The following is a 27,284-nucleotide window of genomic DNA, read 5'->3' on the forward strand; positions in this document are numbered from 1 at the left end:
CAGTCTGGATCTTAGTAGTTTTCTCAGTGAAGAAAATTGCAAATTCTTCACAGTTCAGCAGTGTCCTTTGACACGGAGCCAAGAGGTTAGGAGGATTGTTAGCTTGGGACTTGATGAGTTTGAACTGTTTTTTAGGACTTTTTTGCTTGATCAAGTTGAGGCCTGAAGAAGGTGGCCTTCACTCCTCTAATGCTTTTAATGTATATGCTCGCAAGTATCTCAAGTGGCAAAGATGTTCAAGAGAGGGATGCAATCGCCACTTCCTTTCTGCAAGTCTTGAATTCTTTTCTCTGTATTAAGACTATCATTGAACCACTTTTTGGCGAGTTTAGAGGACACTCTTTTAAGCTGAAGTGGTGCCACCGAGTCAAGTACATTAAGCATTGCGTGGTTATAGTGGGCCGTAAGGTCATGGACATCCAACATGTTCATAGGGGGGTAATATGTTATCACAGAGCGCCGAAAGGTCTTGCTAGTTGGGATCTAGGTTGGGATCTACTTGTTATTACCGGTTCAAGTTTGAGGAAAGGGATGCAATAGTGGTCTGTCCAGTCACATGGGAGGATCAACTCTAGGAGGAAAGAGTTGGGCTTGCAGATTCCAGCTCTACTAATGCACACTGTCTCTGACATCAGCCACATAGAAGGTCCAACCCTTGCCGTTCCAGTAGAGCTCTGCCCCAGGCCCTCATTCTAGACATGCCACCCCTTGTCTTATTACCACTGCGCAACCACTCAGTTACCTGCTAGAGCGCCTGCGTCAGTGCCTGTGTGGTTTAGTACAGGGAGCCCATGCCGAACCCTTTGGCTCCATTACTCAAAGCCCTATGCCGTTTTTCTTTTAGAAATGCCATTCAACGCATCGAATACACAGCATGAAATAAAGCTCAAGAACTTGCTCAACAAATGCTCAATGCTCCTATTTCTACTCACAGTTTTGCTAATGTATTTCAACCCTGGGCCCTCAGCCTGTGTCAGTTTTCGTCAGTTTTCCATAAACACATTATCCTTCCGCCTGACTATGCCCTCTGACCTCACCTTGCCAGCTTGAGGCACCCTGCCGTAGCCCCGTCCGGGCACTTGAGTAATACACTGCTGCTGTTCTCTTTCCTTTCAGACGGGGTCGGGCAAGACGTACACCATGGGCACAGGCTTCGACATGAACATAGTCCCCGAGATGGAAGGCATCATCCCGCGCGCCATCACCCACCTCTTCAGCGGCATCAGGGAGCGCCAGCAGCGGGCGCGAGAGGAGGGCCTGGCCGCGCCCGAGTTCAAAGTCAGCGCCCAGTTCCTGGAGGTAAGAACAGACCCAGAGCTGGACCAACTGGGGCTTTCATTATATATCAAAGTGGGCAAGGGGTGACTGGCCAACGTAACATTCGTTGGGAGGCTCGTGCTTTGTAGCGATGCAGACATGTGCTTGTGATTTTCGGCTATGCCTGGTCATCTGATCGTTTTCCAACATTAATATACTAGAAGTGCCCCAGAATGTGACTCAAGGAAATGGGAGACCAATATAAATGTGATATAATGGTCTGTATACCTTACAGCCTTTTTTGTTAGCAGATACATCTTGCAAAGAAAACATGTTTGCGGCGGAATGTGAACTTTTTGATTTAAAGTTAAACTAATTTGAAACATTTTTCATCTTATACAGATATTTTTACTAAAACGATATATGCATCCTCAATCCTGTTGCTATGGTAAAAAAATGTTTTAATCTAAATGTTGAAGCACTGCTCTTCAGTATTACTGTGAAGTTTTTTGCCATCATTACTGTTTCTCAGGGCAGCACAAAGGGCATCTTACTCTTTTGCATGCCAAATACCTTTCTTCAGTTTTAAACTCTTAATTTTATTTTCCTCGGTCAGTTTTACTATATAAGTTCGGATACATGGGAGGCCTGGGTGACTGAAAATGATGGTTAAACATGTTTGAGGAGAACTTTCTGTGCATTTCGCTGGATTCCAGTTTTCTCTTCTGCCCACCACTGGTTTGGGAGCGTAGTCCTGTGGTCTCTTGCTGCTTGACATCCTTGCTCCTGACCTCATGGGGTGTCATACAGGGCTGGCTTAGAGATGCAGTTGCCTCCCCTTCCATTCCTGTTTGAAACCTCTGGAGCTGCTGTTTTGATAGTTAGCGTGAGTTTTGTTTGTGGTCCTTTTAATCCCTGATTGTTTTTGCCTGATCCCGGCGCTTTTAAGAATTGTTCAAAAACGGGCCGTTATTGTCAGAATTCATATGATTTGTACCTCGGGGTTTAAGTGCTGGTGATGTCACTCCTTTTATCCTTTTGATATAGTAAAATCAAGCCCACCCTCACTCTTATTTGTATATTTGTGTATTTCCTTTCTTTAATGTTTCTTTTCCTTGATGCTGTATTTTGTTTGTAAAATAATCGCAAAATTGGAACGGTCACTAAAAAAATTAGAAGCATGCTATCCTGTGTCCAGGTAGAGCTTGTTCGACTATTGTAATGAAGAACAGGAGGAAAGGAAACACTCTCGAAGTGCTGGCTGAAACCTTCATTTCAAGGGTTTTAAGATACAGCTATGCTATGGTAACGCCAAATCTCTGGTTTACCACATAGTGTGTTTTATAAACATTTTTATTAATTAATTCATTCGTTCATTCAGTATTTGGTCTGGCGTGCCAGCCTAGCTGTTGGAGTGACATACTGTCACCAATTATTTGAAATGTACTTAAAATGAGCTTAAGCTCCACCCCATGAGGATTTTCCTGCCACCTCATTCTGTTGACTGGTGCATCACTCCGCCTCCTATTGAGTGTTTGCTTTGCTATGCATGAGAGGCTATTTCCTTTCATAAACGGACACTAAATCATCACCCAGGATTTTGTTTTATCTCTTAGATGCATTCTATATGGAAACATATAATTTGTGCTTTGTTTTTTTCACAGCAGATTTATATATTTTTTTCATCAGACCCCAAAATAGAAGCCAAAAGCATTGATATTGCTAATGCTTGTTATGAAGAATGTTTATGCTCTATACTGATGTATCTTGCAATGTCGGCAGAGAGGACATTTACCCCATAGGGACACATAGGGCCATATGTGACGTACGTTATGTTGCCTGGGGTCAGAAAGAAAACCTGCCAAACAGAAATATTTATTGCATTGTATAAGACCTGATGGAAAAAGTGCAAAAAAAGAACATACGTTGTGTTGTGTAGGGTCGGAGAAAACGCCTGGCCCAAAGGAGTGGGTATTTTGTGTTAGGAGATAAGAGAACAGGTGCCCCATAACTGTTTCCTTTCTTTTAGGCCATTAGATGTTCCTGTTGGCTTAATTCTTTTGTTATTGTATTGTCCTAAACCATACCTTAACATTCTGTGTTGGTTTTACTTGCTGGAGTCATAGCTGTCACCAGTTCTAAAAATATATAATTATGTGTGTGTAGTGCTTATATGCCCTATGGTCTGCTTCGTACTTTCCAGAGAATTTTAAGTAATTAATTTAAGGTTCCAAAGTTTATCTTTATATTCGGTGACAGGTTCCTTGACCCGAAAATTTGGACGTTTAACAAGGCTGGGCATTAGGTTTCACTCAAAAAGTAAACTCAAAGTAATGCATGGAAGCTTCAACAGAAGTTTGCGAGTTCTCCTGAAGAGGAGCGCAAGCGGGAAGAGATGCTCAGTGAAGGAATACATGGCAGTGCAGGAGGGCTGATGTAATCCTTCACTTACAATGAGAATCTCACAAACATCGTGAATACGTCTTTGATTTGTTTTCCTTGGCTCGATGGAACCAAGTCAGATGATATGTCCAAGTCCCAGTGACTAGGAATAAACACACAAGGGCCAAGAAGAGGAAGCTTCCGGAGGATACAAAGGAAACACAAGCTGACAAATGAGGATAGGCAATTGAAAAGAAAGAACAAGCATTGGCAAAGCCAATAGGTCTAGAGTTGGCTACCAGCATTTTGGTTTTGTCAGTCCTTGTTTTGTAATAGGTTTCGCAAAACCTTACTGTTGAGAAGGCTACTGGGTTTCATCCATATGCAAAGAGGAAACTGGCTTCAAGTAAAAAATAACTACGTTGTGTTCAGATGTGCTTCTTTTTGAAGGGCAGAATGCAGCCACTCACAGGGAAGTTTGTCTGTGGCTGAAGTGGGTAACCTATTTCCCGGTGCTGTGTGCGTAGTAGGTGGTACTGGTAGAAAATGTGAATGAAACGATAACAGACTAATGAACGAAGAGTGCTAGCTGATAGCCCCTGTAAAGATGTTACATATTAATTTTATTAAAATGAAAAGGTTTTGGCTATTGCTAGACCTAAAAGTATATGAAAACCCCACACTGGTCAAAATAACCCTAGAAATAATACATACGTTTATGTTCACAATTTGTAAAAGGAGACTCAGTTTTAGGAAGGTCTGTGTAAATGCATTCAAGCTTCAAGAGAGTTCTACCGAGAGATCAGTTGAGGGGAACCAAGAATCGCAGTGTTAGATAGCATATCAGTGTCAGGAGTCATTCGCAGGATATTTCTGAAGTTTCCTGCTCCAAGAAAGACGGATCATTGCATGGTTGACACATGAGAAACATCACATATCAAGAATTTTTTTTTGGGTGGAAGTCCATGCTGAAATCCATGCGACAACATAGAAGAGCCTTACTAATATCCTTTTGGATTTCCTGCCTGTTGCTTGCATTTCCTAGTTATTCCAGCCGGGGTCTAGGATTATGTGTCTGGGCTGTGTTGGTTGGATGGTGGGGAGGTGCCAGACGCTTTAAGCTTCCAAACATTCCTCGCAATGGATTTTGGAGCTGTATACCTGTCATCAGTAGAATGTATGCATCCGCCCACCATCATTCAAGAGGGTTTCTCAGCCTAAGGAGCTGGTCCCTTAGTGTAGTGCCCTATGGTTCAGAAAGAGGTAAGATGGACTGGCCTAAAGGCAGTGCTTAATTTGTAAAATAATTTGTAAAAAAAAATAATAATAATAGCCCGGGCCCATATTAGGAGACTACTGCAGGTTGTACCACCCATTGCCCTTGCAAGCGCTGCTAATGACAGTACCAACACAACTGACAATCACACTCCTACAGGTAACTTCTAATATAGATTAAAAATGACTAACACCCGCGGCCCAAGCAAATCGGTTAGCATTGGGTTGCAGGTATTAGTCATTTCAATGTAAATTGAATTATTAAACAATTGTTGTAATCATTACAAAATTAGAAAAACAGTGCTACGGTGTGGCAGGCTGTAATAAGTGCTGGTGTTATCAATAAAGTGCAAGTGCCAAGCACCAGAACCCACTGGCTCAAATTAAGCACTGCCTAAAGTAAGAAACAGTACACAGTGTGAATGCAGCTAAGAGCAGATAGACAGTGGGGGAAACCTCTAGACGTGGGCCCCGCTCCTTTTCAAGTTCAACTCAACCGCTGCTGATTTTTCACCATTTCACTAGCAAGGTATGATACACCCAAACCTGCCTTCCATTGCGGTGCCTTCCTGGGGGACCCAAGAGAACTCTGCCCAGAGTTTGCAGTTCTTTTTTAAAAGGAGGTTGCAATAAGTGCCTGACATTGTCGTAGTTGGTCAGCTAGGAAATTTCGCTTCTCCATGAAGCCTCTGTCTATCTGAAAGGAGGAGACCATGATACTTGAGGAAAGATTTAAATACTGACAAAGTTGTATACAACTGATGTGGGTGCCACAGCACGCAGCACATGGACCATGAAGTGATAAAGGGGGTTACGCTAGGTAGTAGAGCATTGAGGTGAGTACTGCAGCATCCCCCTTCACCATATTATGAATTAGAGCCCTATGAAAAGAGCCTTATATGGTTGGGTGATTTCCAGGAGCGACTGGGGTGACTGCATTCTCTTCTTTCTCCTGGTGGGTTTGCTTTAGTAAAGGGGTCCTGGATCACAAGCAGACTGCCTGCTAGAAGGTTACTCGTGATTTTTCTCTCCCACCCAGCCATGTCTTTGTGATGGAAATACATCTCCCTTCAGCGCATGGCTGACTACTGTCAGTGAGACTCAGGAGCTGCTGAGGAGGGCCTCCAGAGAGAACCGACTTTTAGTGCTCATCACCTCAGCAGCCCTCTCCAAATACAGCGCTGCTTGTCTGCTCTTTTACAATGACCATTGATCTTGGCCTGAAGAGTGAAGCATCCTGTGCATTCATTAGTGATATTGCACACTGGCTCTTTTTCCGAGTTGACGCTCTTTCATGGTCTGGGAGGATGGAATGGTATGGGGAACTCACCTCCTCCTTAATCCACCTACATAGGTTTTCCCCGATATGATTTCCTTTTCACCTTGGCATGTTCACTCCCCGCCTGTCCTTAGCATCCCAACTTCAATTTTTTGCTTGTCACCGAGTAGTATTGGTCTTTTGTTGTTGCAATTTGCCACATTGACCAACTCCTGGGTATTGGAAGGGGGGAGGGGAGCCTGAGGTGGGGGTGGAGTTGGGAGAAAAGAATTGGTTGCATTTGTGCTGGATGTAAGTACCTTCATATTGTCATTCTCTTTTGGTGTATGTAAAAGTCTAGTTCCTTTCACCTTTTTGTGTATGTCCCTGACTCTTTGCCTTTCGTCCCTCAATCCTTGCGCTTTTATTTCTGCGGCTGTCTCTTTTCTTATTCTGGGTAGACTTGTGCACAGCGGGAGTGCAGAGGGTGTGTGCCTTCTCTACCTCTACATGTCACTGTCGTTCTCTCTGCATTTCTACTCCACTTCCTCTTTCCCATCAGTCGCCGCTTCACCACGCACTTGCCACTGCCCTCCTTCTTAAAGTGACCTTGCCTCTCTGAACCGTACTGCCTCCTGCAGGGAACTGATTCTCACACACACAGAGACCTTAGTCTTCATCTTCGGCCTTACTCCCTATCTGTCACTCACATTTCACCCCATTGTCTGCGCCCCTTTCTTTTGTGTCTCTGCAGTTATCATGCACTCTACTCTCCTGTCTCCCTTCCTTTTTCACTCCTCCAGCCCCTCCCTAATGGCTGCCCCACTTCGAGACCCCCTGACTCCCAATCCCTCTGCAGCACCCTCATTCCCCATCACTGAACCTGTCTCTTTCCATCCTAGCCCTCTTCTCCTCCTCACCCCATTCCACTCTCTCCTTTCCAGTCATAGACCGTGCCTCCCTCCTCCCAGCCATCACTCCACCTTCCCCCTGCAGCCATCATCTTCCCCATCAATGAATCTGTCACCCTGTCTGGGCCATCCTCTTCCTCCTTATGAAGCTCGTTTCATTGTGACAACCAGGCTGGCAGCGCAGGGATAGGGCAGTGGCTTGTGGTGCTTTGGTTCAACTCCATCGATGGCCAAGTCCACAGGTGTAATGAGACGAGTCCGCCTTCTTGGAGTACGCCTTTTTGGATCACATTTAGAAGCCCAGCCCAAACTCAAGAGGTGCCAGAAGTGAAGAGTGGGACATAGCTCAACGAGCACAAACATTAAAGAGTAAAAAGAATATTTACAGAAAAATTTAGGCAAAATAGCATATAAAATAGGCCTTCTACTATTATAAGCTATTAAAAGATTGAACATTTGATGGACACTACATTACCCCTGCCATCCTGATGGACTATTGTCTGTCAAAATTAGAGATTTAGTGAAAGTTTTAGGGATAGCTTCTGTAGGTTTTAACAGTCATTCAGCAAACTTTAAACTTTTATGTTTTTGTTTTTCAGAAACAGACTCCCAAAGCTGGAGCTTGTTTCAGGAAAACAAAAACGAATGGCCCCGTAGCCTAGGAGTTTCACCCCAAAGTGTGAGGGTGATTTTTCTTTTTCTCTTTCCCTCACACTGGGATCTAACGGTGAAAAAAAGACATTGCGCTGTCAGCCCTAAATAGGGCTGGTGGTGTAATGTCCTTCCTCTGACAGACCCTACACTATCAGGCCTTCGGAGGAAGTTTTTTTATGTTGAGCCAATGGGGACTCTGGCAATGTAAAACATAAGGTCAGCCCATTTCTAAATGAGGCAGGGGGACTGAAGGACTAAATCAAGCAAATTTTTTGTAAAATATACAATGAACGCCAGGGAGTATATCAATTTATCATTAAAGTCTACGGGCAGAGGGAGAGAGTGTAATGTTACTTTATGGTTCTTCTCTCGTGGGAAGGGAATCCTGGCCTCCAAGGTAGGACAAGACATACGTGTTCTGGCAGTTCTTTAGGAGAGAGTCTGGGACTGATTCCTTCCTATGTTGTTCTCTTTCTAGAGCTCTGTACATTCCAGCAATGGTTGACTAGGTGCTGTTGCCCAGTAGGGGGTATCACAAAGCTTAATGTAAACATTTCTACCTCGCAATCAACAGATATTATGTAGACATTCAAATTTAGCAATTCTTGGATTTTTAAGATTTTTTTTAGAATTGATCAGCAAGTGATCAAGCGGGAGAAAATTATGTGTCATTCAGTAGAAAATCTCCTTGGCACCCACACAGCAATTCCAAGGCACAATGAAGCTCCACTTAAGGCCGTACGTAGCCAGGAGTATTTGTATTTTGGGGGTGCATGGCCTCCAGTAATGACAACAGAATGAGAAAGTTCGGGCCCTGGGATGTGGGGTTGTTCTATTGCTTTACAATTTCCAATCAATTGTGTCAGTGTTTTGTGTGTGTGTGTTTGCGTTTGAGAGAAACATAATTGCTAAGTAGCAGTGGCGTCTGCTCCCGCGACTCATTAGGGGGTGGGGAGTAGGAAGTGGGGCGGGAGAATGTAAAAAAAAAAAAGGTTACTTACCTGCAAGCCGGCCAGCTGGCTGCCTCCGTCCTCTCTTTCCTCTTTTCCTGGCTACTCTGCTAACAGGAAGCATTCAGGCTCTCTAAGCCAATCACAACACCGCAATGCTGCATTGTGATTGGCCTGAGCACCGTAGCTCGACTCGCAGACAGGGAATGGGAGCCTGGGCATGTTCTCCACCCAGGCTGTAATTCAGTCTGAGTGGAGAACATGCAAAGTGTGCATGAATGTTTGGCCGGCCCTTGCATATCAGGGCTTCCCTGTGCAGCCAGTTTCTGAGGCATCAGATATAACTTTTCTAGAAGGAGGCATAGGCGATCCCTACTGTCTTTGCACTGTTTGATGTACGTTGTTGAGCAGTGGCAGCTCCTCCATAGGGGCGTTTGGGCGTCGCCCGCTGCTTTCTCGCAGTGCGAGAAGCAGGAACATAAAATGGTGAACATTTTATGTTTCTGCTTCTCGCACTGCGAGAAAGCAGAAGTGCCTGGTTGAGGGTGGGCGGTTGTGTTCGAGGGCCGGGGGGAGTGGAGCCGACCAAACAGTCAGTACCCACAACAGTGGGTAAGCCACTCCCCCCCGCCCGCGAGCACGACCGCCCACTCTCCCTTTTTCTCTATGCAGGAGAAAATGGCGCGGCTGGGGCGCTCTCCCCAGCGCTTCACCGCAGCTGTGATTGGCGGAGATGAGGGAGGGAGGCTGCCTTTCAGGATGCAGAGGAGAGCTGGTGGAATTGGCACAGGACTGCGGGAGTCGGACTCGGACCCATCCCCATCCAGAAGCTGAGTAAGTTTGTTTTTATATTTTTATTTAATTAGACCCCTCCCGCATCCCCCTCGCGACAACCCCATTTCCACCCCCCCAACCCATTGGGTCCAGAGGTGTGCTAGCTGAGCTCCCAAGATATGGATATATATCATTCACAATTTCAAAAGCAGCTTTATGGCCCCGGTTACCAGACATCCTTGCATTTAGGGATCAGGTTTTTGAGCGACAAGATTCCCCTGGAACAGGGTGGAGTGCTGTCTCGAAGCCTTCTCAACACTCTCTTTAAATTCTGACCCAACTCTAACCAAAGTTTTGCCATAAACGATATCAAGAAACCTATTGGCTTTGCCAATACTTGTTCAATTTGGCTTCATGGTCAATCTAAAATACTTCTTGTTGACCTTGGAGAAAATAACAGACCATCCTGAGATTAACATTATATACCACAATGTGTATTGCCAAACCACTTTTGTGGAGAGAAACTGCATTTCAGAGCTTGACTCCCCTTTATCAGACGTCTCCACCTCTAACAAAAAAGATTATGATGGCATTGTGGGTAATTATGGCTTTGTGTATCCAGTTGATTTCACGTACTCAATTCCACATGAGGCCAATTCAAGAAATGATGAATGGTCTCAAATTGAGGTACAGGGGAACAATATGGTGGGTGTCCCAACTAGAGTGGAAAAAAGTCACAGCAATGGAACACATACAATATGAGAAGGGGGAGGCATTTCATCAACCTACACGGCAAGCCATCGTAACAACAGCTGCATCACATCCTCTATGGATTGCATACCATACATGAACAACCTAAACATCAGAGGCCGGTGGTCCAAAAGAGAAAATGAAAAGCACATAAATTACTTGAACTAAAGGAGCTTTCCTAACTTTGAAGGCTTTTCATGGTCATATCCAGAACAAGGGTGTGAACATTCTTAGACAACACAGCCCCAAAGTCTACCTAAACAAACAAGATAGAACAGTGTCCTTTCCCCTCTTGAAAGTAGCACAAGAAATATGGAGAGGGGCAATTTCACAAAGAATAACACTGATCGCGCCCTAAATGACAGATGCAGAAAATGCTCAGGCAGAAAGTCTAAGCCGACAAGTGAGCATTACACATGTATTGGACTTAATCCAGGACATTCTAGATCACATAAAGTGTTTGTCAGGAAAACCAAACATAGACTTGTTCATAACATGCAAAAATACACAATAACAAAACTTCACAGCCAATTGTTACGATCTGCCGTCAACGAGGAATGCACTGTTGAAAAGCTAGTACAGGAAATCTGTTTACGTATTTCCTTCCATTTCTTTAATTCTGACTGTGGCAAACAAAGTCAGAACTTAAAACCTGGTAGTGATATTGACATTACCCAGATGTCCAAAACAAATGTGGTATTTATGTCCCATGGAGATATCTCACAAAACTTTAAGGAACTGCCACTATACCATGATCTACTGACAGTACTGAAAGGAAAAATATTTCACCCTGAACCTCTCTCTCTACAATTGGGAGCCTGCTTCCTGAATTCAGAGGGCTAGAGAAATGCAAGGTAAACATCAAGGAAGCAGGACAACCTTGTACTAGATTAAGTAGGCTAGATATTTTAGCTGGTGTGTTAAAAATAACCATTTGCATATATTATCTAGTGACACAGTAATGATACCTTATTTAGCATATTTGTTGTAAGGTGGCCTCAGTTCATCTGCCCGCCATTGCAGCATATAATAACGCGGTTCAGGAAAAACGAATGTTAGTGATAACAGTCATAAAGAGATTCCTAGAAGGTGCTAAAAATATTTCCCCCACATGGGCTAACAGAACCTTATTGGAACATAAATCATACATTAGCAGGTGTGGTAAGTCCACCATTTTGAACCCATCGCATTAAAAGCAGCGCTTTAAAAAGTGATTACTTCCTTATGGAAGGTTAGTGAGCTACATGCTCTGCCAGTGAAGAAGCCATACCTAATTGTTCACAAGTACCGAGGGGTCATTAGAGGACATCCTGCATTTGTGCCAAAGTTTCATGTCAATCTATCAACACAACTACTCTCAATTTTTCGGAATGCTACTAATGCATGAGAATGAGCACTGCACACATTGGATGTAAGAAGGACAATAATCTATTACATTCTAGAAATGTATTAGAAAAAGTGGTCAATTCTTTGTAGCCCATGACCCGGAGGTATGGGGGACCCAGTTCACTAACGGTACTATCACAAGAAGGCTTGTGCAAGCAATTTAAATATGCTACCAAATGACAACCAAAACGTTTGACATTAAAAGTAGAGCACAGACTGCAAGAAAAAGGGACGGCTACACTAGCCTTTCTGGGCAGTTTGTCATGAAATATATTTGGAATGCAGCAACATGGTCTAGTAAGCATAGTTTTACAAAGCAGTATTGAGTAGACATGAAACAACATTAGGGCAGACAATAGCAAACAATATTTGCAATAACTTCCTCATGATACCTTCATGCACAAGGGATAAATACCACTTCTTAATCTGGGCACAGCACGTGACTCTAGAACAGACTTCACAGTGCAAAGGGTACCAGTTACATACCTGTAGCCATGATGTTGTAGTTTGAGACTCTTCTATTTTTACATGCAACCCACCCACCTTCCTGGTGATGGAAGATAAGGAAAAAAGAAAGATGAAGTGAAGATACAGGTCACGTATGGGGGCATTGTGGGTTTACATTCTACATAATGAGTCACATTTCTCCAACCAGGTTGACACCGCAGAGAAAACAAACATGGGCAAAGCAAATTGGTCTCGCTTATGTCACAGCTTAGGCTTTGACAATGTATGTTAGCCATGTTGTACAGCAGCGCGGCTGCTGTACAATATGGCTAATAGTTAGAAAAAAAGTGCTGTGATGGGCCAGCGCTGGCTGCATCATAGCGCTTTTTTATATTGAGGAAGATGGGGTGCAGCATGGACTCCATGATTCTAATCAACACAGACAATGGTAGGGTGGGAAGGAACAAGCAACATGAAAAACAGGAGGGTAAAAAAAGTGCTATGATATGGGATAATAGTAGGTGAGAGTGAAAAAGCAACATTAACAATGGGAGGATGTGAGGTGGAGGGAAGAAGAAATATGGACAATAGGAGGTTATGGGAACTGTGAAGAAGCAACTCGAGTAAAGGGAGAGTGGGAGGGTAGAAGCAGTACGGAGAATAGAAGAAAAGATGCAACATGCACAATGGGAGGTTGGATGAAAGAAGCAACCAGGACAAGGTGAGGAGCAACACGGCCGTACAGACACGTAAGATCGCCCTCCCACCTAAATCAAATATCTCACAAGCTCATGATCCAAGTAGTAATCCTGTCCAGGTTGGATTATTGTAATGCTTTTTACCATGACTCCCCCCCCCCCCCCCCAAACGATAATAAACAGACTAACCCAAATTCAAAATGCTGCTATTACATTAATCCTAAACCTGCAAAAACAATCTCATGTTTCTAATTTGTATGAGTTTTTTGAGCATACCACTAAAAGTGAAAGCAACACAGGGCGACAAGCAAAGTTGCTGCGCTACGTTGCATTAATGGGAGAGCTGAACTGTGCCATATCTACTAAGATATGATGCTCTTCAGATCTCTGTCTGCACTAGTGCAATTTAGACGCTTACTGTCTATGCAGGCACCCTAGCACCATTGGGCAAGGATGCATGTGTTTTACATGGCACAATTGTTTTTCTGCAGGGAGGGATACCTTTCTACATAAAAACAATCCAAAGAAGCAATTTCCTCCTTCTATGAGTGATGCAAAATGATTCACACATAAAAAAGGAAGTAGCAAGGAGAAATAAACATGTTCCTCCTCCTCTCGCCATGGTCATGGTCATTGTGGCATACCATTTTGGCACGATCCCAGGGTTACGGATTTCAGTAAATCTGTGATTGTGTCAAATTCATGGGTTGATGGACAGGAATGCCCATCCTCTACCCCTGGAAAGTCTACAACCAATGTTCCCTCTAATTATTTCCCTCTGTGTTCAGCAGTGTAAGGTTTCTGTGCACTGCAGCCACATCTATGTGCGCCAAGAAACCAACCATGCCTGCAATCGTTACCTGGGGTTCTAGTTTAGGTCAGCCAGGCATGTTCTCATGTGTTAGTTCACATTTGTTATGCTTTGCAGGTTTATAAACCTGCATTGTGTATTACACCTTCTGTGGCACAGCTTTTCTTTGGCATTCATGCTGCATGAGTCTTAGACCTGTAGAGCTGGGCTAGCTAGGGAATTTATATGGAGGACTGATACAATCCTTTAGAAGATCCCACATGAAATGATACAGCACGTGGCCTGCAAAAAATACGATAAAAATGCTTTCTAATCAAAAATATGATATTTCTTTAACACTCACATTTCAATTGAAGTGTAGTAGTATAGATGATAGCACTGCAAAATGGGGATGACATGCATTGATATCATAGGAATTGGGCAGCAGATTGCCACAATTCTAAACCCTGACTCCCAACTTTGACATTACACTGAAGACGCAGCATCAGATTGTAACCCCAAGAGCCAATCTTCTGACTGAAACATCACTCCAGAAACTGGAGAGAATTAAATCACACCAGGTTCCTAAGGCCATACCATACCAATAGAGTATGTGGTGTATCACAAATGTACTTTACTGTCATTAGTATCTGAAGGGAGTATTTGAACCTGTCTCTCTGTCCCTATGTGCTTGTGTGAAGGAGTTGAGAAGACATGCAAAGCTAGCCAGTATTCAGATGCCTCTCAGTGGGGTAACACAAAAGGATGCCCCCCCCCCCCACGCCCTCTGCAGAATGTGATGAGGGACCCCGGCGTCTCCCAGGCTTTACAGACATTCATTGGTCGTGAGCTTGATGAGTGACCCCTGGATCGTTGGGCTCCCCCTATGTTGTAGGGGTCTGCTTGGGAAAGCTGAGCAGCTTTCCAGAGTGTTTAACTATTTCTTATTCCATGATATTTCACATATTCTGCAAGGCATGGAAGGGCAAGGCTTAGAGGGTGAGGGGGCCCCCTCCAAAACAAGAAGCCATAGGGGCCCCCTTGCACTACAGGTGCTGTGAGGTCCTCTGTTACTCCCACCCAGGTGCCTTTGGGAGGTTTCTATTACTACTTTCACACATAACATGACAATAGGCCTATGCCTAAAACAAGCCAGACTTATTGGCTTTGCCGATGCGTTTTAGCTGTATCAAACAAACGAGTTAACAATGATTTTGTTGTGATAATGGGAACTCAAAATGTCTATCCGTCACACCACTTTTCTCTTTAGTCTCTTACTCTTAGACACTTAAACACTTTTTCTCCGTATCTTTCTGAAATCCTCCCCATGCATCTCACCTGTCATCTCTTTCCTATTCATCATTGTTTTTTCACTCTCTCCAGCACATACTTTCTTTTATCTTTTCTACTTCAAAATCCATCCCACACGCACCACCAAGCCACTCACCTGCTGCAAGCGCTGCATTTTGTTTCCCTTTGGCGATAGCTTAGTTTAAAAGTTGTGTAACTCTTCCACACATTGAGCACTAGAAAAACTGTCTCTCAGACCCTAGCCACCAGCAAGTCGGAATACGAGAACACCCTCTATGGCGGGATCACCAAGCAACTCACTAGAAGACTTCAAGCCATCCAGAACTCAGTAGCCAGGCTCATCCTCAGCCTCCCTCACAGAACTCACATCAAATCACATCACACTACACCTCAGGGAGCTCTACTGGCTCCTGATACACAAACAAGCTCATTTCAAACTCCTCAAACACACATTCAAGACACTATAAAACTTAGGTCCTACCTACTTTAATAATCGCAGCTCCTCCCCCCAACCACCTAAACACCTCCGCTCCATGGAAGTCCTACTCACACATATTCCATGCATACACAGAGCAGATCAGGAGGACGAGCGTTCTCCAACATTGCTCCTAAAGCACGGAAGGGCCTCCCACTCTACATCAGAGCCTCCTCCTCTCTTTTTGAAGTGCACAAGGAGCTGAAAACCTGGCTTTTCAATTGCCCTCCCTACCATAGGCCGGGCTAGCCACAATCACCTGTTTAGTGCCAGGATACCCTCATGGTGATAGTCTGCTTTTCAAATATATATACCATAACATAATTATTATGGTCTCATTTAAAGTGCAAATCAGCTTGGACCCATTGTTTTGTAAAAGTGTTCTCTCCCCATACTGGACATTCCTGAACATTACGTGGACTACAGTATACTTGATAGAGGGCCAGGAGATTTTAAACACTGTTGGTGTAAGAGTGAGTGTGGTGTCTATTTCCTAAACACATGCATTTATAATGGTATGCACTGTACAGTGACTTTAAAATCATACACACAAATCTATTATTATTGCAACATATATAAAAACACACTGTGTTTGTAAACGACACAATGGAAATCCTTATTTTAGGTAGAAGGGAAGAATGTGCGACCCAAAGGTAGCCAATGGTATCACTCCTGCTAAGATGGTGGTGCTGCAGTGACTCGTAATAATGACAGTGATAAACCCATTTTCCTTCCAAAAATTAAAACCCTCCATCAATGCTAGGAGTAATATGTAGCTTAGGTTTATGCATCTTTTTGGAATGACTAGGATGCATAGTGGTAATAGACAGTAGCGTAGTAAGTATGCCATTGGCTCTGGTGCAAGCAAGGAAAATGGACCCTTTCACTGCTGTTCGGATAGGAAAATACAGCAATTTACATGGTTCAGTAGGCCACAGTGCTACTGCAGCTACTGCAGTAGTGGTATCTACATCCCTGGCAATAGCATCAGCTCCTACACAGTACAAGAAAATGGTGAGGTGGTGCCTCTAAAGGAAAATGCTACAATTAGTGCTGTGCAGATGCATAACATCCAGTGGCGCAACCTGAGCACTGAATCCAGGACCCAGAGATCTGACGGGCCAACTGAACGCTGATTATTGCTGTATTTCACAGTTTAAACAGCAGCCAAAGGAGCCATTTTCTTGCTTGCAGTTGGGCCCATGCCACACTGGCTACGCCAATGGTGCTGTGTATCAAAATAAATTCCTTAGGCATTTTAGGATAATGGTATTGACAAAATGAACAATAATTCTAACAATCTGAGGTGTTTAACTATTGCCTGTCAATATTACCTGTCAAAACAAACCGGGACAAATGAGTTGGCACAAGGGCATGAGGGAAGGAGACATTATGTCTGCCTCTCCAGTGCTTGGTAAGCAATGTGGAAATTAGGCTAAAGAGTTCAAAACAAAATTTTAACATTTGAGATAAAAAGGAGAGACAAATAGATACCCATTTAATGGCTGATTTGTACAACATGAAACCAGAAAACCTGGGACTAATCCTAGGCTGGACTGGCTACCGGGCGCTGCTGCCAAGGTGGGGACCGATTTCACTGCCGTGGGGGCTGATTTTGTTGAACCATTTGGTTTTCCATTGTTTACTTACAAAGGCCCGGTAGTCAGTCCGGCCCTGACTAATCTCAGCCAAATTTTGTAACTTTAGGCATATATTTTATTCCTCAATCCTCCATTTTCTTCATTATTGCATATGAAAGCACCTTCAAATATGTGAGTTTAGAATAAGAGGTGTACAAACATATTGTGTATGATGTCATAGACAATAATGTGGCTTTAGGTATAAGAATGTGGGCAATTTCGCCGAAGGGCATGACAGCTTACCTGCCTCTTAGTTCACAAACAACATTGTTGCGAGGGCGAGACAGGAATGGTTCCAAGTTAATGTTTAAAAACTCTCACTTTAATAAGAACCTCTTGGTGCAGAAATGTAATGTGACATATTAATGGCAAAGCTCCTGCATGCTAAAGAAAAGTGCTATCGCAAGAGACTTTATCATATTTTAGGGGTTGTTTGCTGCATGATTTAGATGGCAAACATTCCTTGCTCAGCTCGTACAAGGCTTAGACAGACAAGCCTGTGCACTGATGCCCTAAGGGTTAGCAGGCTGATCTTTATTTTTTTTTTATTGTCACCCCTCAAAAGTGTGTGAAGCGCGTGCGCTTCAGAACAAAGATTGGGCGCTCAGGGAAGTGACGGTGCGTATGCGCACCCTACAGGGAACACCTCCTACAACTACGAAATTTAATGCAACGGAGTGTAGGCCGCTGGGTTGTATTACATTTCATTTTAAAGTCACGCATGGTGGTGTAAATTGCCCCTTGTGTGACTTTGAAAATCTCACTTAAGCCTATGCGTTGCCTTGCATTACCTTGTGCGATGCAGGAACAACGCAAAAGCTTTGGGCCTGATTACGACTTTGGCAGTAAGGGTGTGGGCCCACACGCCACCGTCCTGCTCCCGCACCACATAACCTCTCCACCGGCCGCTCACCAGATTACAATTATTTTTGTAGTCTGGCGGGTGGTCCTCTGGTGTTTCCACGCCGAAGGCTTTCAAAAAGGCACTGCAACGGAAATTCAAAGGCCGTTCCTCCACGGCATGGACTGTTATGTCCATGTTGTGCAGGAACAAGGGGTGCATGCACAAGGGAGGCACACCATGTGCCCCCCACTGCATGCATCCTGAGGCCCAGGGGCACAAGGGGTGCCTGTAGGGCCCCCTTTGTTTCCTCCCCATCTCACTTTTCATGGCAGGGAGGTGGGAAGAAAACTCATAATATGCTTGGTGGTGTCACAGTGGCACCGCCAAGCATATTTCGACCTCAGGACTGCCGCGTTGCTGCCAGAGATCACGGATCCCCAGCGGGTGCGGCAGTCTCCTCACTGTCCGACCACTGCACTCATAATGCTGTGTTCGGACCACTGGTGCAGCGGCCCACGACTGCCACCACACCTCCACCACGGGTCCGGTGGTACCATGGACCTCCAAACGCAGCCCCTTAGTAAATTTGGGACCAGGTCTACAGTAGAAACCTGTTAAGCTCCCAAGTACCGAACTGGGTGACAGTTTTACACTTCGCAAATTTCAAAATCAACTCATATTTTGGGGGGCCACATAGAATTATAGGGCGCCTAGCACCTGCTCGCTCCCCTTTCGCTCCCCCACTGTGCCTAGGGCCTTGGCTCCACTGCTGGGGTCTTATCTGCTGTCCTGTTTCTCTAAGGCCATTTTATAGAAGGTTTCTCACCACAAGACTCAGCAATAAGGCAGGTCTCATCTCTCTTGCAGAAACCAGAAGTACCACAATAGCAAGTGGGAACAGACAGAGGCTGTCTTTCTGAGTCCTCCTGCTCAGTTTTTGTTTTGGGTGTTATATGAACAATAAAGTCCACTGCAGGACTCTTTTGCAAAGAGGTGGACACTCCTGCATATGTCTAGAGAATCCAGCAATAAATGCACTATTCAAAAAAAAACAAGTGGTCATTACCTACTCTGGTATTATATAAAAAGGTATATAATATATTAGAACATTGGAATGTTGGCAGCTCCATTTAAGACAATGGAGTGCTCCCTGCTTCTACAGGCCGGTAAAGGCCCGCAGAGCAACATTCCAATGTTCTGCAAAGGCTTCTCGGAGCTCGAGGGAATTTAAATCCCCTCAAGCTTTGAGAGGCCTTTGTTTTATTTGTTAGAACATTCTGCCCTCTAGTGGCAGAATGTTCTAATAGCCTTATAGCCCTTCGTAGCAGGGCTATACTGGCTATTAAAGTTCCACTCCCTTGTTAAAGTCCCGAGCCGAACGCGGGAGTGGGCCTTTAATAGCCGGTATAGCTGGCTATGGCGGGCTATAAGGCTATAGTAATGACCAGCACAGTTGTGTCACAAACATCAAACTTGGTATAGAAAAGGTGGACATCAGGGTATCAGAGATTATTTTTTATTTATAGAAATATATATATATACATGCCTGACAATAGCGCTGGTGAATTGAAATTGGGATGCTGCACCCGATGCCTGGAGCCCACTGGCGGGCTGTTAAATGAGTTTGAAGGCACAAATTAAGGCACATGAACGGACCCCATTGAAGGGAAAGAATCGAGCTACAGCCCCCAGCATACCTCACTGGAGAGAGAGTATGCAACCAATGAGTTATAAATGTTTGCTGTGGTTAGCTTCGTCACGTGCTGCCTATTGCCCCATGAGGAAGAAGCAGGAGCTTCGAAACGCGTCGGGGGAGGCTTTGAAAAACCGGACATGAAGTGCAGCTTCCGAAAATAAATAGTTTTGCAAACTTTCACCAGCGTAGTGGCGTCCTTATGTTCAGAGGCACCTTGGCATTATATATATATATTGCCACATACTTCCAGGATGTTCAGATGTACAGAAAAGACGGCACTCCAAGTCGGCGTTCCTACCAAGATGGTTTATTCGGCAGACCCCCGAAAAAATATATATATGTTGTGACAGTACTAAACGTAAGTGAAGGTGGTGCAGTGCTCCAATATGTGAGGGAAAAGAATATAAAAAAAATAATGTTATGTTATGTTATGTTATGTTATTAGGGTTCTTCTATAGCGCAACGGCTACTCCAGTAGGAGTGTCCCGGCGCTTTAGCGAAGAGGTCCTTTAAGAAGAGGAAACATAACTGCAGAATAAAAGGAACAGCGAAGTTAACTGGTAAACAGCCATGTTTTTAATGCCTTTCTGAACGACATCAGACTAGGGGCTTGTCTGAGAGAAATCACTGGTTACAAATATGTATAAACAGGGGCCATATGTACAACTTTGCATCATGTGCAATCAACAAAGGACAGTAACCAAGTAAGAGAATGTCAATGTTTCAACCCCTACTTATTCTCAGGGTCTTTTCAGGACAAAGACTCGTCTGACTTAACACCTGCAATGGGAAAGAAACACAGAAACCCCAAGTAGGTATCAGAAGAAGTTGTCCCTAAACTTCTGTAACACTCCGCACACAGTCTGAGTCCCCTCTCATTACTTACCAAGTAGTCCTATTGAGTGCAAAAAACATCCACATGAGCAAGTAAGTCAAAGCCCAATCTCCGAGCGAACCCCACTGTATGTAGTGGCTCCAGTGTCACCACCACTCCACATAGCATGTGTTACTCAGCCGGAGTCTGTGTCTAAACATGTATAAAATGTATCATGTCTTATTATTGTGTCCAGTAAATCTCAATATTGTGCGGTGGCATGCATGTCATAGCATGCACTACCTACCCATAGGACACGTCGGTCTGCCTCGCGGTGTCCATAACACCACGTGGACATGTCCGGTGTTTAAGATGGTGCATTAAGTGATACGTGTCAAGCATCGCTCCGTCACATTTGCTGCTGTGTGCCGTACACTTCAGTGTGAAAGCCGCATCTCCTGCATAACGTGATCTGTGTTGAAGTAAGGGGGGTGTTGTGTACCCGGTCCGCGATGCCAACAGTTACAGTCGGAACAGCGGCGCGCGCGCCCCTCGTGCAGATGTGAGTGCGGGGTGGCAGTGCAGGCCTCCTTCACTGCCAGCATCCACAGCACAAGATACCGCACCCAAGCGTGTAGAGTAGTTGAAAGTTACATGTTTACAGATTGTGCGCTCCACGTGTCCCTGACGACGAGAGATCTCACCCCACAGGCTGCCCCTGCGGTCCGATCGCTGCACGGGCTCCACGCGCTGCCCCCCACAGGCGAGGCCAGGACCAGGAACAGTAATTGTTCGCAGAGCCGCGGTGGCGGTTTCCTCTGTGCTGGGAATGATTCCAGCTGTGCTGGTGCTGCTGGGAGCCTGAGCTCCAGGGCTCTCAGCTTTGGTGACTCAGGGGTGACGTTTTAGGAGAACGAGGAAGGGACCTCTTCCCTGACATGTGCTTCTCATCTCTTCCCATATGTTAAAGCGCCAGAGGGGGGTCCCTGACACAACTCGGCCAAAGCACTTTGGTGTGGGATGTCAGACAACCATGTGTCCCTTGCACCGTCTCCATTTCATAATCTTTGACATTTAGCGGGGAAGCCTGTAAAGACCGGAGGTGCGGGATGGCAGGCCTGGTTACAGTGTCTCCCCCCATCACTTCCTGCTCTCCTGCTGACAGTGTGGGGTTATCCTCGTGCAAACGAGTGCATCAGCATCTGCCATCCAGTGATACACACATGAGCGCAGGCAGAATAGATGTTACATACATTCATAAACACTGCTCACCCTCGCTGTGCGTTAAGAGCCCTTTACCACACCCTGGGCAGCCTGGCAAGTATCCCCTGGCTCAGGGAAGTCGGAACATAGTTCTATAAAACCCATTTCAATCACAAGTGTTTAACCGAAGTTCCATCTGTCAGGTGCACGTACGCTGAGCTGTGGGTCCCCGTTCATAGGCACCCCTCTACCTAAAAGATTCTTTAACTGTAACCCAATCTGTAAGAGCACTGTAACACAGGGCGTGCTTGTCACGATTCACGTTTGCTATGAACACCATCTACTGTGAGGTGCCAGGTCCTCACTTACTGTGACACTGACCCCCCGGATCCCCTCTCTAACGCTGCAGGAAGCTATGCAAATATTTGCTCAACCCCTGCACACTCAACTCTCACCCTCCACCCCACATCCTTACAACCCCAGATCCCACAAGCACCACATCTGAGTCCTTCATAATCAATTCACTGACATGATCCCCTAATTCCCCACCCAATGACTTTTGCACCTCCTCCGTCTCCTCTTTTTGCTTCTATAGTTCTGCTGCAGTACGTGGTTTTCCGTGTGTGCGTGTGAATGTGCGTGTGTTAGAGTGGAGTGATGTATCGGTGGTGTGTTAGTGTGTTGGTGGTGGGTTGGGATCCTTGGACTGCTCCTGCTAAATGGCTGTACATTCTCTTTGAGCTTGTAACTGTGGTGTGTTTGTGTGGTGTTCGGGATGGGATTTTGCACTGCTCCTGCTTCTGTCATCTGGCTGTACTTGCTCTTAGTGCTTGTAGCTGCTGTGTGTTTGTGTGTAGAGGGGCTGTGATATTTGGGCTGCTCCTGCTACATGTCTGTAATTGCTGTTTGTGCTTGTAACTGTTGTGTGTCTGTGTGTGTAGGGGGTGGCAGGGATGGGATTTTGCACTGCTCTTGCTTCTGCCATCTGTCTGTACTTGCTCTTTGTGCTTGTAACTGTGATGTGTTTGTATGTGTTTGGGATGGGATTTTGCACTGCTCTTGCTTCTGCCATCTGTCTGTACTTGCTCTTTGTGCTTGTAACTGTGATGTGTTTGTATGTGTTTGGGATGGGATTTTGCACTGCTCTTGCTTCTGCCATCTGTCTGTACTTGCTCTTTGTTCTTCGTAAAATGGCTTGTTGCTGCACATAATGTTGCTGCACGTGCTGTACCTCAGTTGTGCTTTAGTAGAGCTTGGTAAAACCTTTTTTGCTTTTTAAAAGACAGTACGATTAGCAATGTCAATGGTTGCATTTGTTGAAAGCTGTTCTGCTCCATCGGGGTGAGCTATGTCTAAAATTTGTTGTGCCGTTGCTTGGTGCATGGCTGTTTTTGTCACTGGCTTGGAAATGCCAGCATCTGTGCTGCCTATTCACTATAGGGCTAGGACAGGATCAATGGACGAGAATGTATGTGGGCGGCAGGTTTTGCCCCTGTAGCCTAGTCCGTCAGGTTGTCTACCTAACGTGAGTGTTTCCTTTCATCTGATTTGTGCATGTCGTTAATGAGGATGACTAAGGCTGCAGTGAGGTAGAAGAGTGTCAGTGCAGGTAGGCTATGAGATTTACAGGTTTAAATTCCAGTGCCCCACTCTTTTTATTCCAACTCTGTCCAGAGCCACACAGTCCACAGTGGTCCACTTTCTGGCCTCCAGGCATCCTGCCTCAGAAAAGCTTCAATTTCAAGCTCCAGTGCTGGGGCAGTGGTGCAGGTACCTTTTGGTATCCCCCCGCCCACAAACATGCAGGACCTGGAGAAAGTGTGACCTTCAGATAGTCCTAACTTTTCCTCCAGAGAGACTGCGGCACCCTTGAAGGACTGCCGGAGGAAAACTCCTTCAGGGAGACGTGCAGCATTGCTCAGAATTATTTCATGGAGCAGTCAGAGAACAATCTGAAGAGTTGTGTAATAGAAGTACCCTCTCCTGGGTCCAACAAGAATCCCACCGTTGTCTCCAAGGGATAGCTTCGACCCATAGTAGTAGGCACATAAGAAGTGTGGTACTTCTATCAGACTTCAAAACAGTTTTTTAGTCTCTGTGCACACTTGTTTTTAGGATTTATTCCGATACTTAATGATGCTTGGTTTAGCGCTACGCGTTGTCACACGATGCCTATTCGTGTCTTTAAATTGAGGCGAATTGTGCGGAGGTTGATTAACCTTCACTAACCGTGCGCTGTAGTTCAACTTGAAACTTTAACTTGTTTCTTCTCCTGTTTTGAACCATTATTTACAAAAGTTCATGACTCCATTTTTTCTTTCTTTTGCTTAGAGTTTTATTGATCAGATACTTTTCTTGATTCATTCATGAATATTTGACATTTCATATCCTTGAGTAATCATAATATCCTTACAACTCTGCCCAATGCATTTCGGGTCAGGTCATGTGACCCTTCGTCAGGGGCCTGTGAATAAAGACGAATACAGGACCATCACCTTGAGTATCATATAAACATAACACATTCTAAAGTGTACCAGCAGTAATAATAGGTTCAAAACAATTAATATGCTAACGTAAATCACGAGTATGTCTACATAACCAATAGATAAAACATGTCCTATTGATGTGATGTGATGGTCTGGGGTTTACATAAGTGGCGTGTGTTAAGAAGTTAGAAATTTGTTGAGATTCGTATCCAAAGTGCTGCACTAGTAGAAGGTAGAAGGAGAACACTCGCGGTAGTATTTTTCAAGAAATTAAATAGCCTACAACCATCCGGGATGAATGACCGGATAGAATTTTCATGTTTCCTGTAAATGGCATCATTAAGGACCTTTCCTACCCCCGCTTGGGAACTCTTGTAACCAAATGTTGTAAGAAGATGCCCCATTGGTATTTCTAATTGTGACCATGTATATATCAATGTTGATTTACAGTTATATCATTATCATTAGAGAATAATGGAATGAACAGCCATTTTGAATATAATCTCCTATTCTCATTTATGTTTAACCTCACACCCTACACTTCATTGTTTGTCCCTTCACCATGGTCAGTCCTTTAGTCTGTTTTCAGTTTCCACATATCCTTCAGTAAACTCTAACGACGGGACTTTTTTATGTATTTCATGTTTTTTATTTTTCCTCGATCGCACACATTGCATATGAATTCTTATAATTACTCTCAATTTGGACATCTCTCCTTGATGTTCGATATTTTGCCCATAACATCACTAGAAGTCTTTCTTCGACTTCCTTTACCAACACCCGCTCACGTGATCGGAACCCGACTCGCTCTTTAAAAATACTACCGCGAGTGTTCTCCTTCTACCGGCCCGGTACCTAAGGGAGCTCTTTTGCTGTACCCGCCCGCTACTTGTGGAATTGCTGATATCTACCGACTCGCGTAAGTGTCATTCTACCCTCTGAGCACGATTTCGGCGCCACGCGCGCCTGGTCACGTTACCCTCGCCTTAACTTTAATTTGACCTACACACTTGTGCAAGTATTTTCTTTCCCGTTTTTGCGCTCTAGTGCAGCACTTTGGATACGAATCTCAACAAATTTCTAACTTCTTAACACACGCCACTTATGTAAACCCCAGACCATCACATCACATCAATAGGACATGTTTTATCTATTGGTTATGTAGACATACTCGTGATTTACGTTAGCATATTAATTGTTTTGAACCTATTATTACTGCTGGTACACTTTAGAATGTGTTATGTTTATATGATACTCAAGGTGATGGTCCTGTATTCGTCTTTATTCACAGGCCCCTGACGAAGGGTCACATGACCTGACCCGAAATGCATTGGGCAGAGTTGTAAGGATATTATGATTACTCAAGGATATGAAATGTCAAATATTCATGAATGAATCAAGAAAAGTATCTGATCAATAAAACTCTAAGCAAAAGAAAGAAAAAATGGAGTCATGAACTTTTGTAAATAATGGTTCAAAACAGGAGAAGAAACAAGTTAAAGTTTCAAGTTGAACTACAGCGCACGGTTAGTGAAGGTTAATCAACCTCCGCACAATTCGCCTCACTTCTATCAGACTTCCCACATCCTTCTTCAGCACTTAATGTCTACTGTATGAGGCAGCAACCTTCATTCTTTGAGGCTATCAGCCTGGGCTGTAGCCTGTGTCTAGATCCGACAGGCTGGGATATGTGCTGCCATTCTGAAACCCCCAACAAACAAGCATCTTATCACCAAAGGTGGGGCCATCCTTCATTTGCCAGAAGGAAGATGTTTGGTTTTCCTGAACAAAGACAAGGTTTTGTATTGTCTTTGTAATCACTGCAGAGCAGCAGGATGGTTATTGATGTTTCGCAGGGGTTGATAGTGCCTTCATTTTATTTTATGTACCGCAGTGTGTAAAAGGATTGGTTGTGTTTAGAATCCATGTGAGGAATACATTATTTAATGTGACAGAAAGTATAATGATCTATTGCAATTTGTATACCTAAAATAGTCCATCATTCATTACACTTGAAACACTTGCCTAGTCGCCAAACGATACACCAAATAGCCAATGGCAAGAGTTGAGCGATCTTTACCCCTCTGATGCCCTCTGTGTGAATCTTTTTTTGAAGAGCAGTGAGAAAAGCTTAACCGGTCAGGCTAGATGTAAAAGGCTTCTTGGGCTCCACCAAAGAAGCTGTAGGAACAGTGAGATATTTGCTGCTTCATTGCTAGTGCTTATGCAGAGGTAACACAAGCTCTGTGTAGCCGATGCAAGACTGCCAAGGTTTCCCAGTCAATCAGTGTGACATTTTAACAAACATCCAAGAGAAAATGCAAAAGAGCGCTATACATGATCAAAGACAGCATAGAGTCATTGAGTCATAGAGAAGGAAGCGGGGTTGAGGACGGTGAACGCACTGTAGTATTCTTAAAAGAGGTGAGTCTTCAATTCTATCCTAAGTTGGAGCAGCACTGGGGTAGTCCTGGTCAATATGGAGATGTCGATCCAGATCCTGGGTGAGCAGATGGAAAAGGCCTGTCTTTTTTTATGCTTCCTAGTCTGCAGTCTGATAGCATCCTTGCTGTGGGTGTGCCAAGAACCACCAGAGATGGTGAGCATGTCTGCAAGATAGTTGGCAGCAGATAACTTTGCTTTCATTGTTTTCTCCTGTGGTTGATTTGAGGTGTGCCTCAGGTTTGAAGTTATTCCAGAGGATCTCCTGAATGAAGCAATTTTATACTCTTTGTGTTCATAACGTTGGTGAAATTCAAGATGTCGAATGAAAACTAACTTTTATGCACATTGTAACTTGATTTGATGGAAATAATGATGTGACCCACACATAGTTAAACAAATTGCATGCATTGCAATAGTATCTTTGGAGTACTTACCCAAACGTGATGCTATCCAGGTATCAAAATCTGCAAAAAAACATAAGGTAGATTCTATTCCAAGAATTCTGCCAGACAAAATAAAACCCGGTAAATGATTCCTTTGCCCATGCCGATCTGCCAATCTTCTGCCAGTTCTTTTTGCAGGGAAAAGTCCTTCTTTAAGATTGCCTCAGAGCCTTGTCGTGGCTACATTCTCAAGGGCCATACATTTTTTTCAAGTCTTCCCATTAAAGAAATCAAGCAGCAGAATTAGGGTCTTATTAAGTGCTTGGTATTCGCGGCACATCTGCCAACTACTGGCGGAGGTTCTTTCTACCCTATTTGGAGTGTATGCTGCTTAATACACTCTAAACAGAGCAGACGGGATTTCCGCCATGTTTAGACATATGTCCAACATTCAC

At 44.3% G+C, this 27,284-nt stretch overlaps 1 protein-coding gene across 5 annotated transcripts in view; it reads left to right on the top strand.

The window, feature by feature from the left end:
• KIF21B (kinesin family member 21B) overlaps positions 1 to 27,284 on the top strand; it is a 413,924-nt gene that overhangs the window by 161,090 nt on the left and 225,550 nt on the right. For all 5 annotated transcript variants that reach the window (XM_086923173.1, XM_086923170.1, XM_086923172.1 and 2 more), the window contains exon 3: positions 1,117 to 1,299. In XM_086923173.1, the coding sequence (XP_086779299.1) occupies positions 1,117 to 1,299 (183 nt within the window). The remainder of the gene's footprint in view (positions 1 to 1,116; positions 1,300 to 27,284) is intronic.

Source organism: Lissotriton vulgaris, chromosome 5, assembly GCF_964263255.1.
Source record: "Lissotriton vulgaris chromosome 5, aLisVul1.2, whole genome shotgun sequence".
Lineage (NCBI taxonomy): Eukaryota > Metazoa > Chordata > Amphibia > Caudata > Salamandridae > Lissotriton > Lissotriton vulgaris.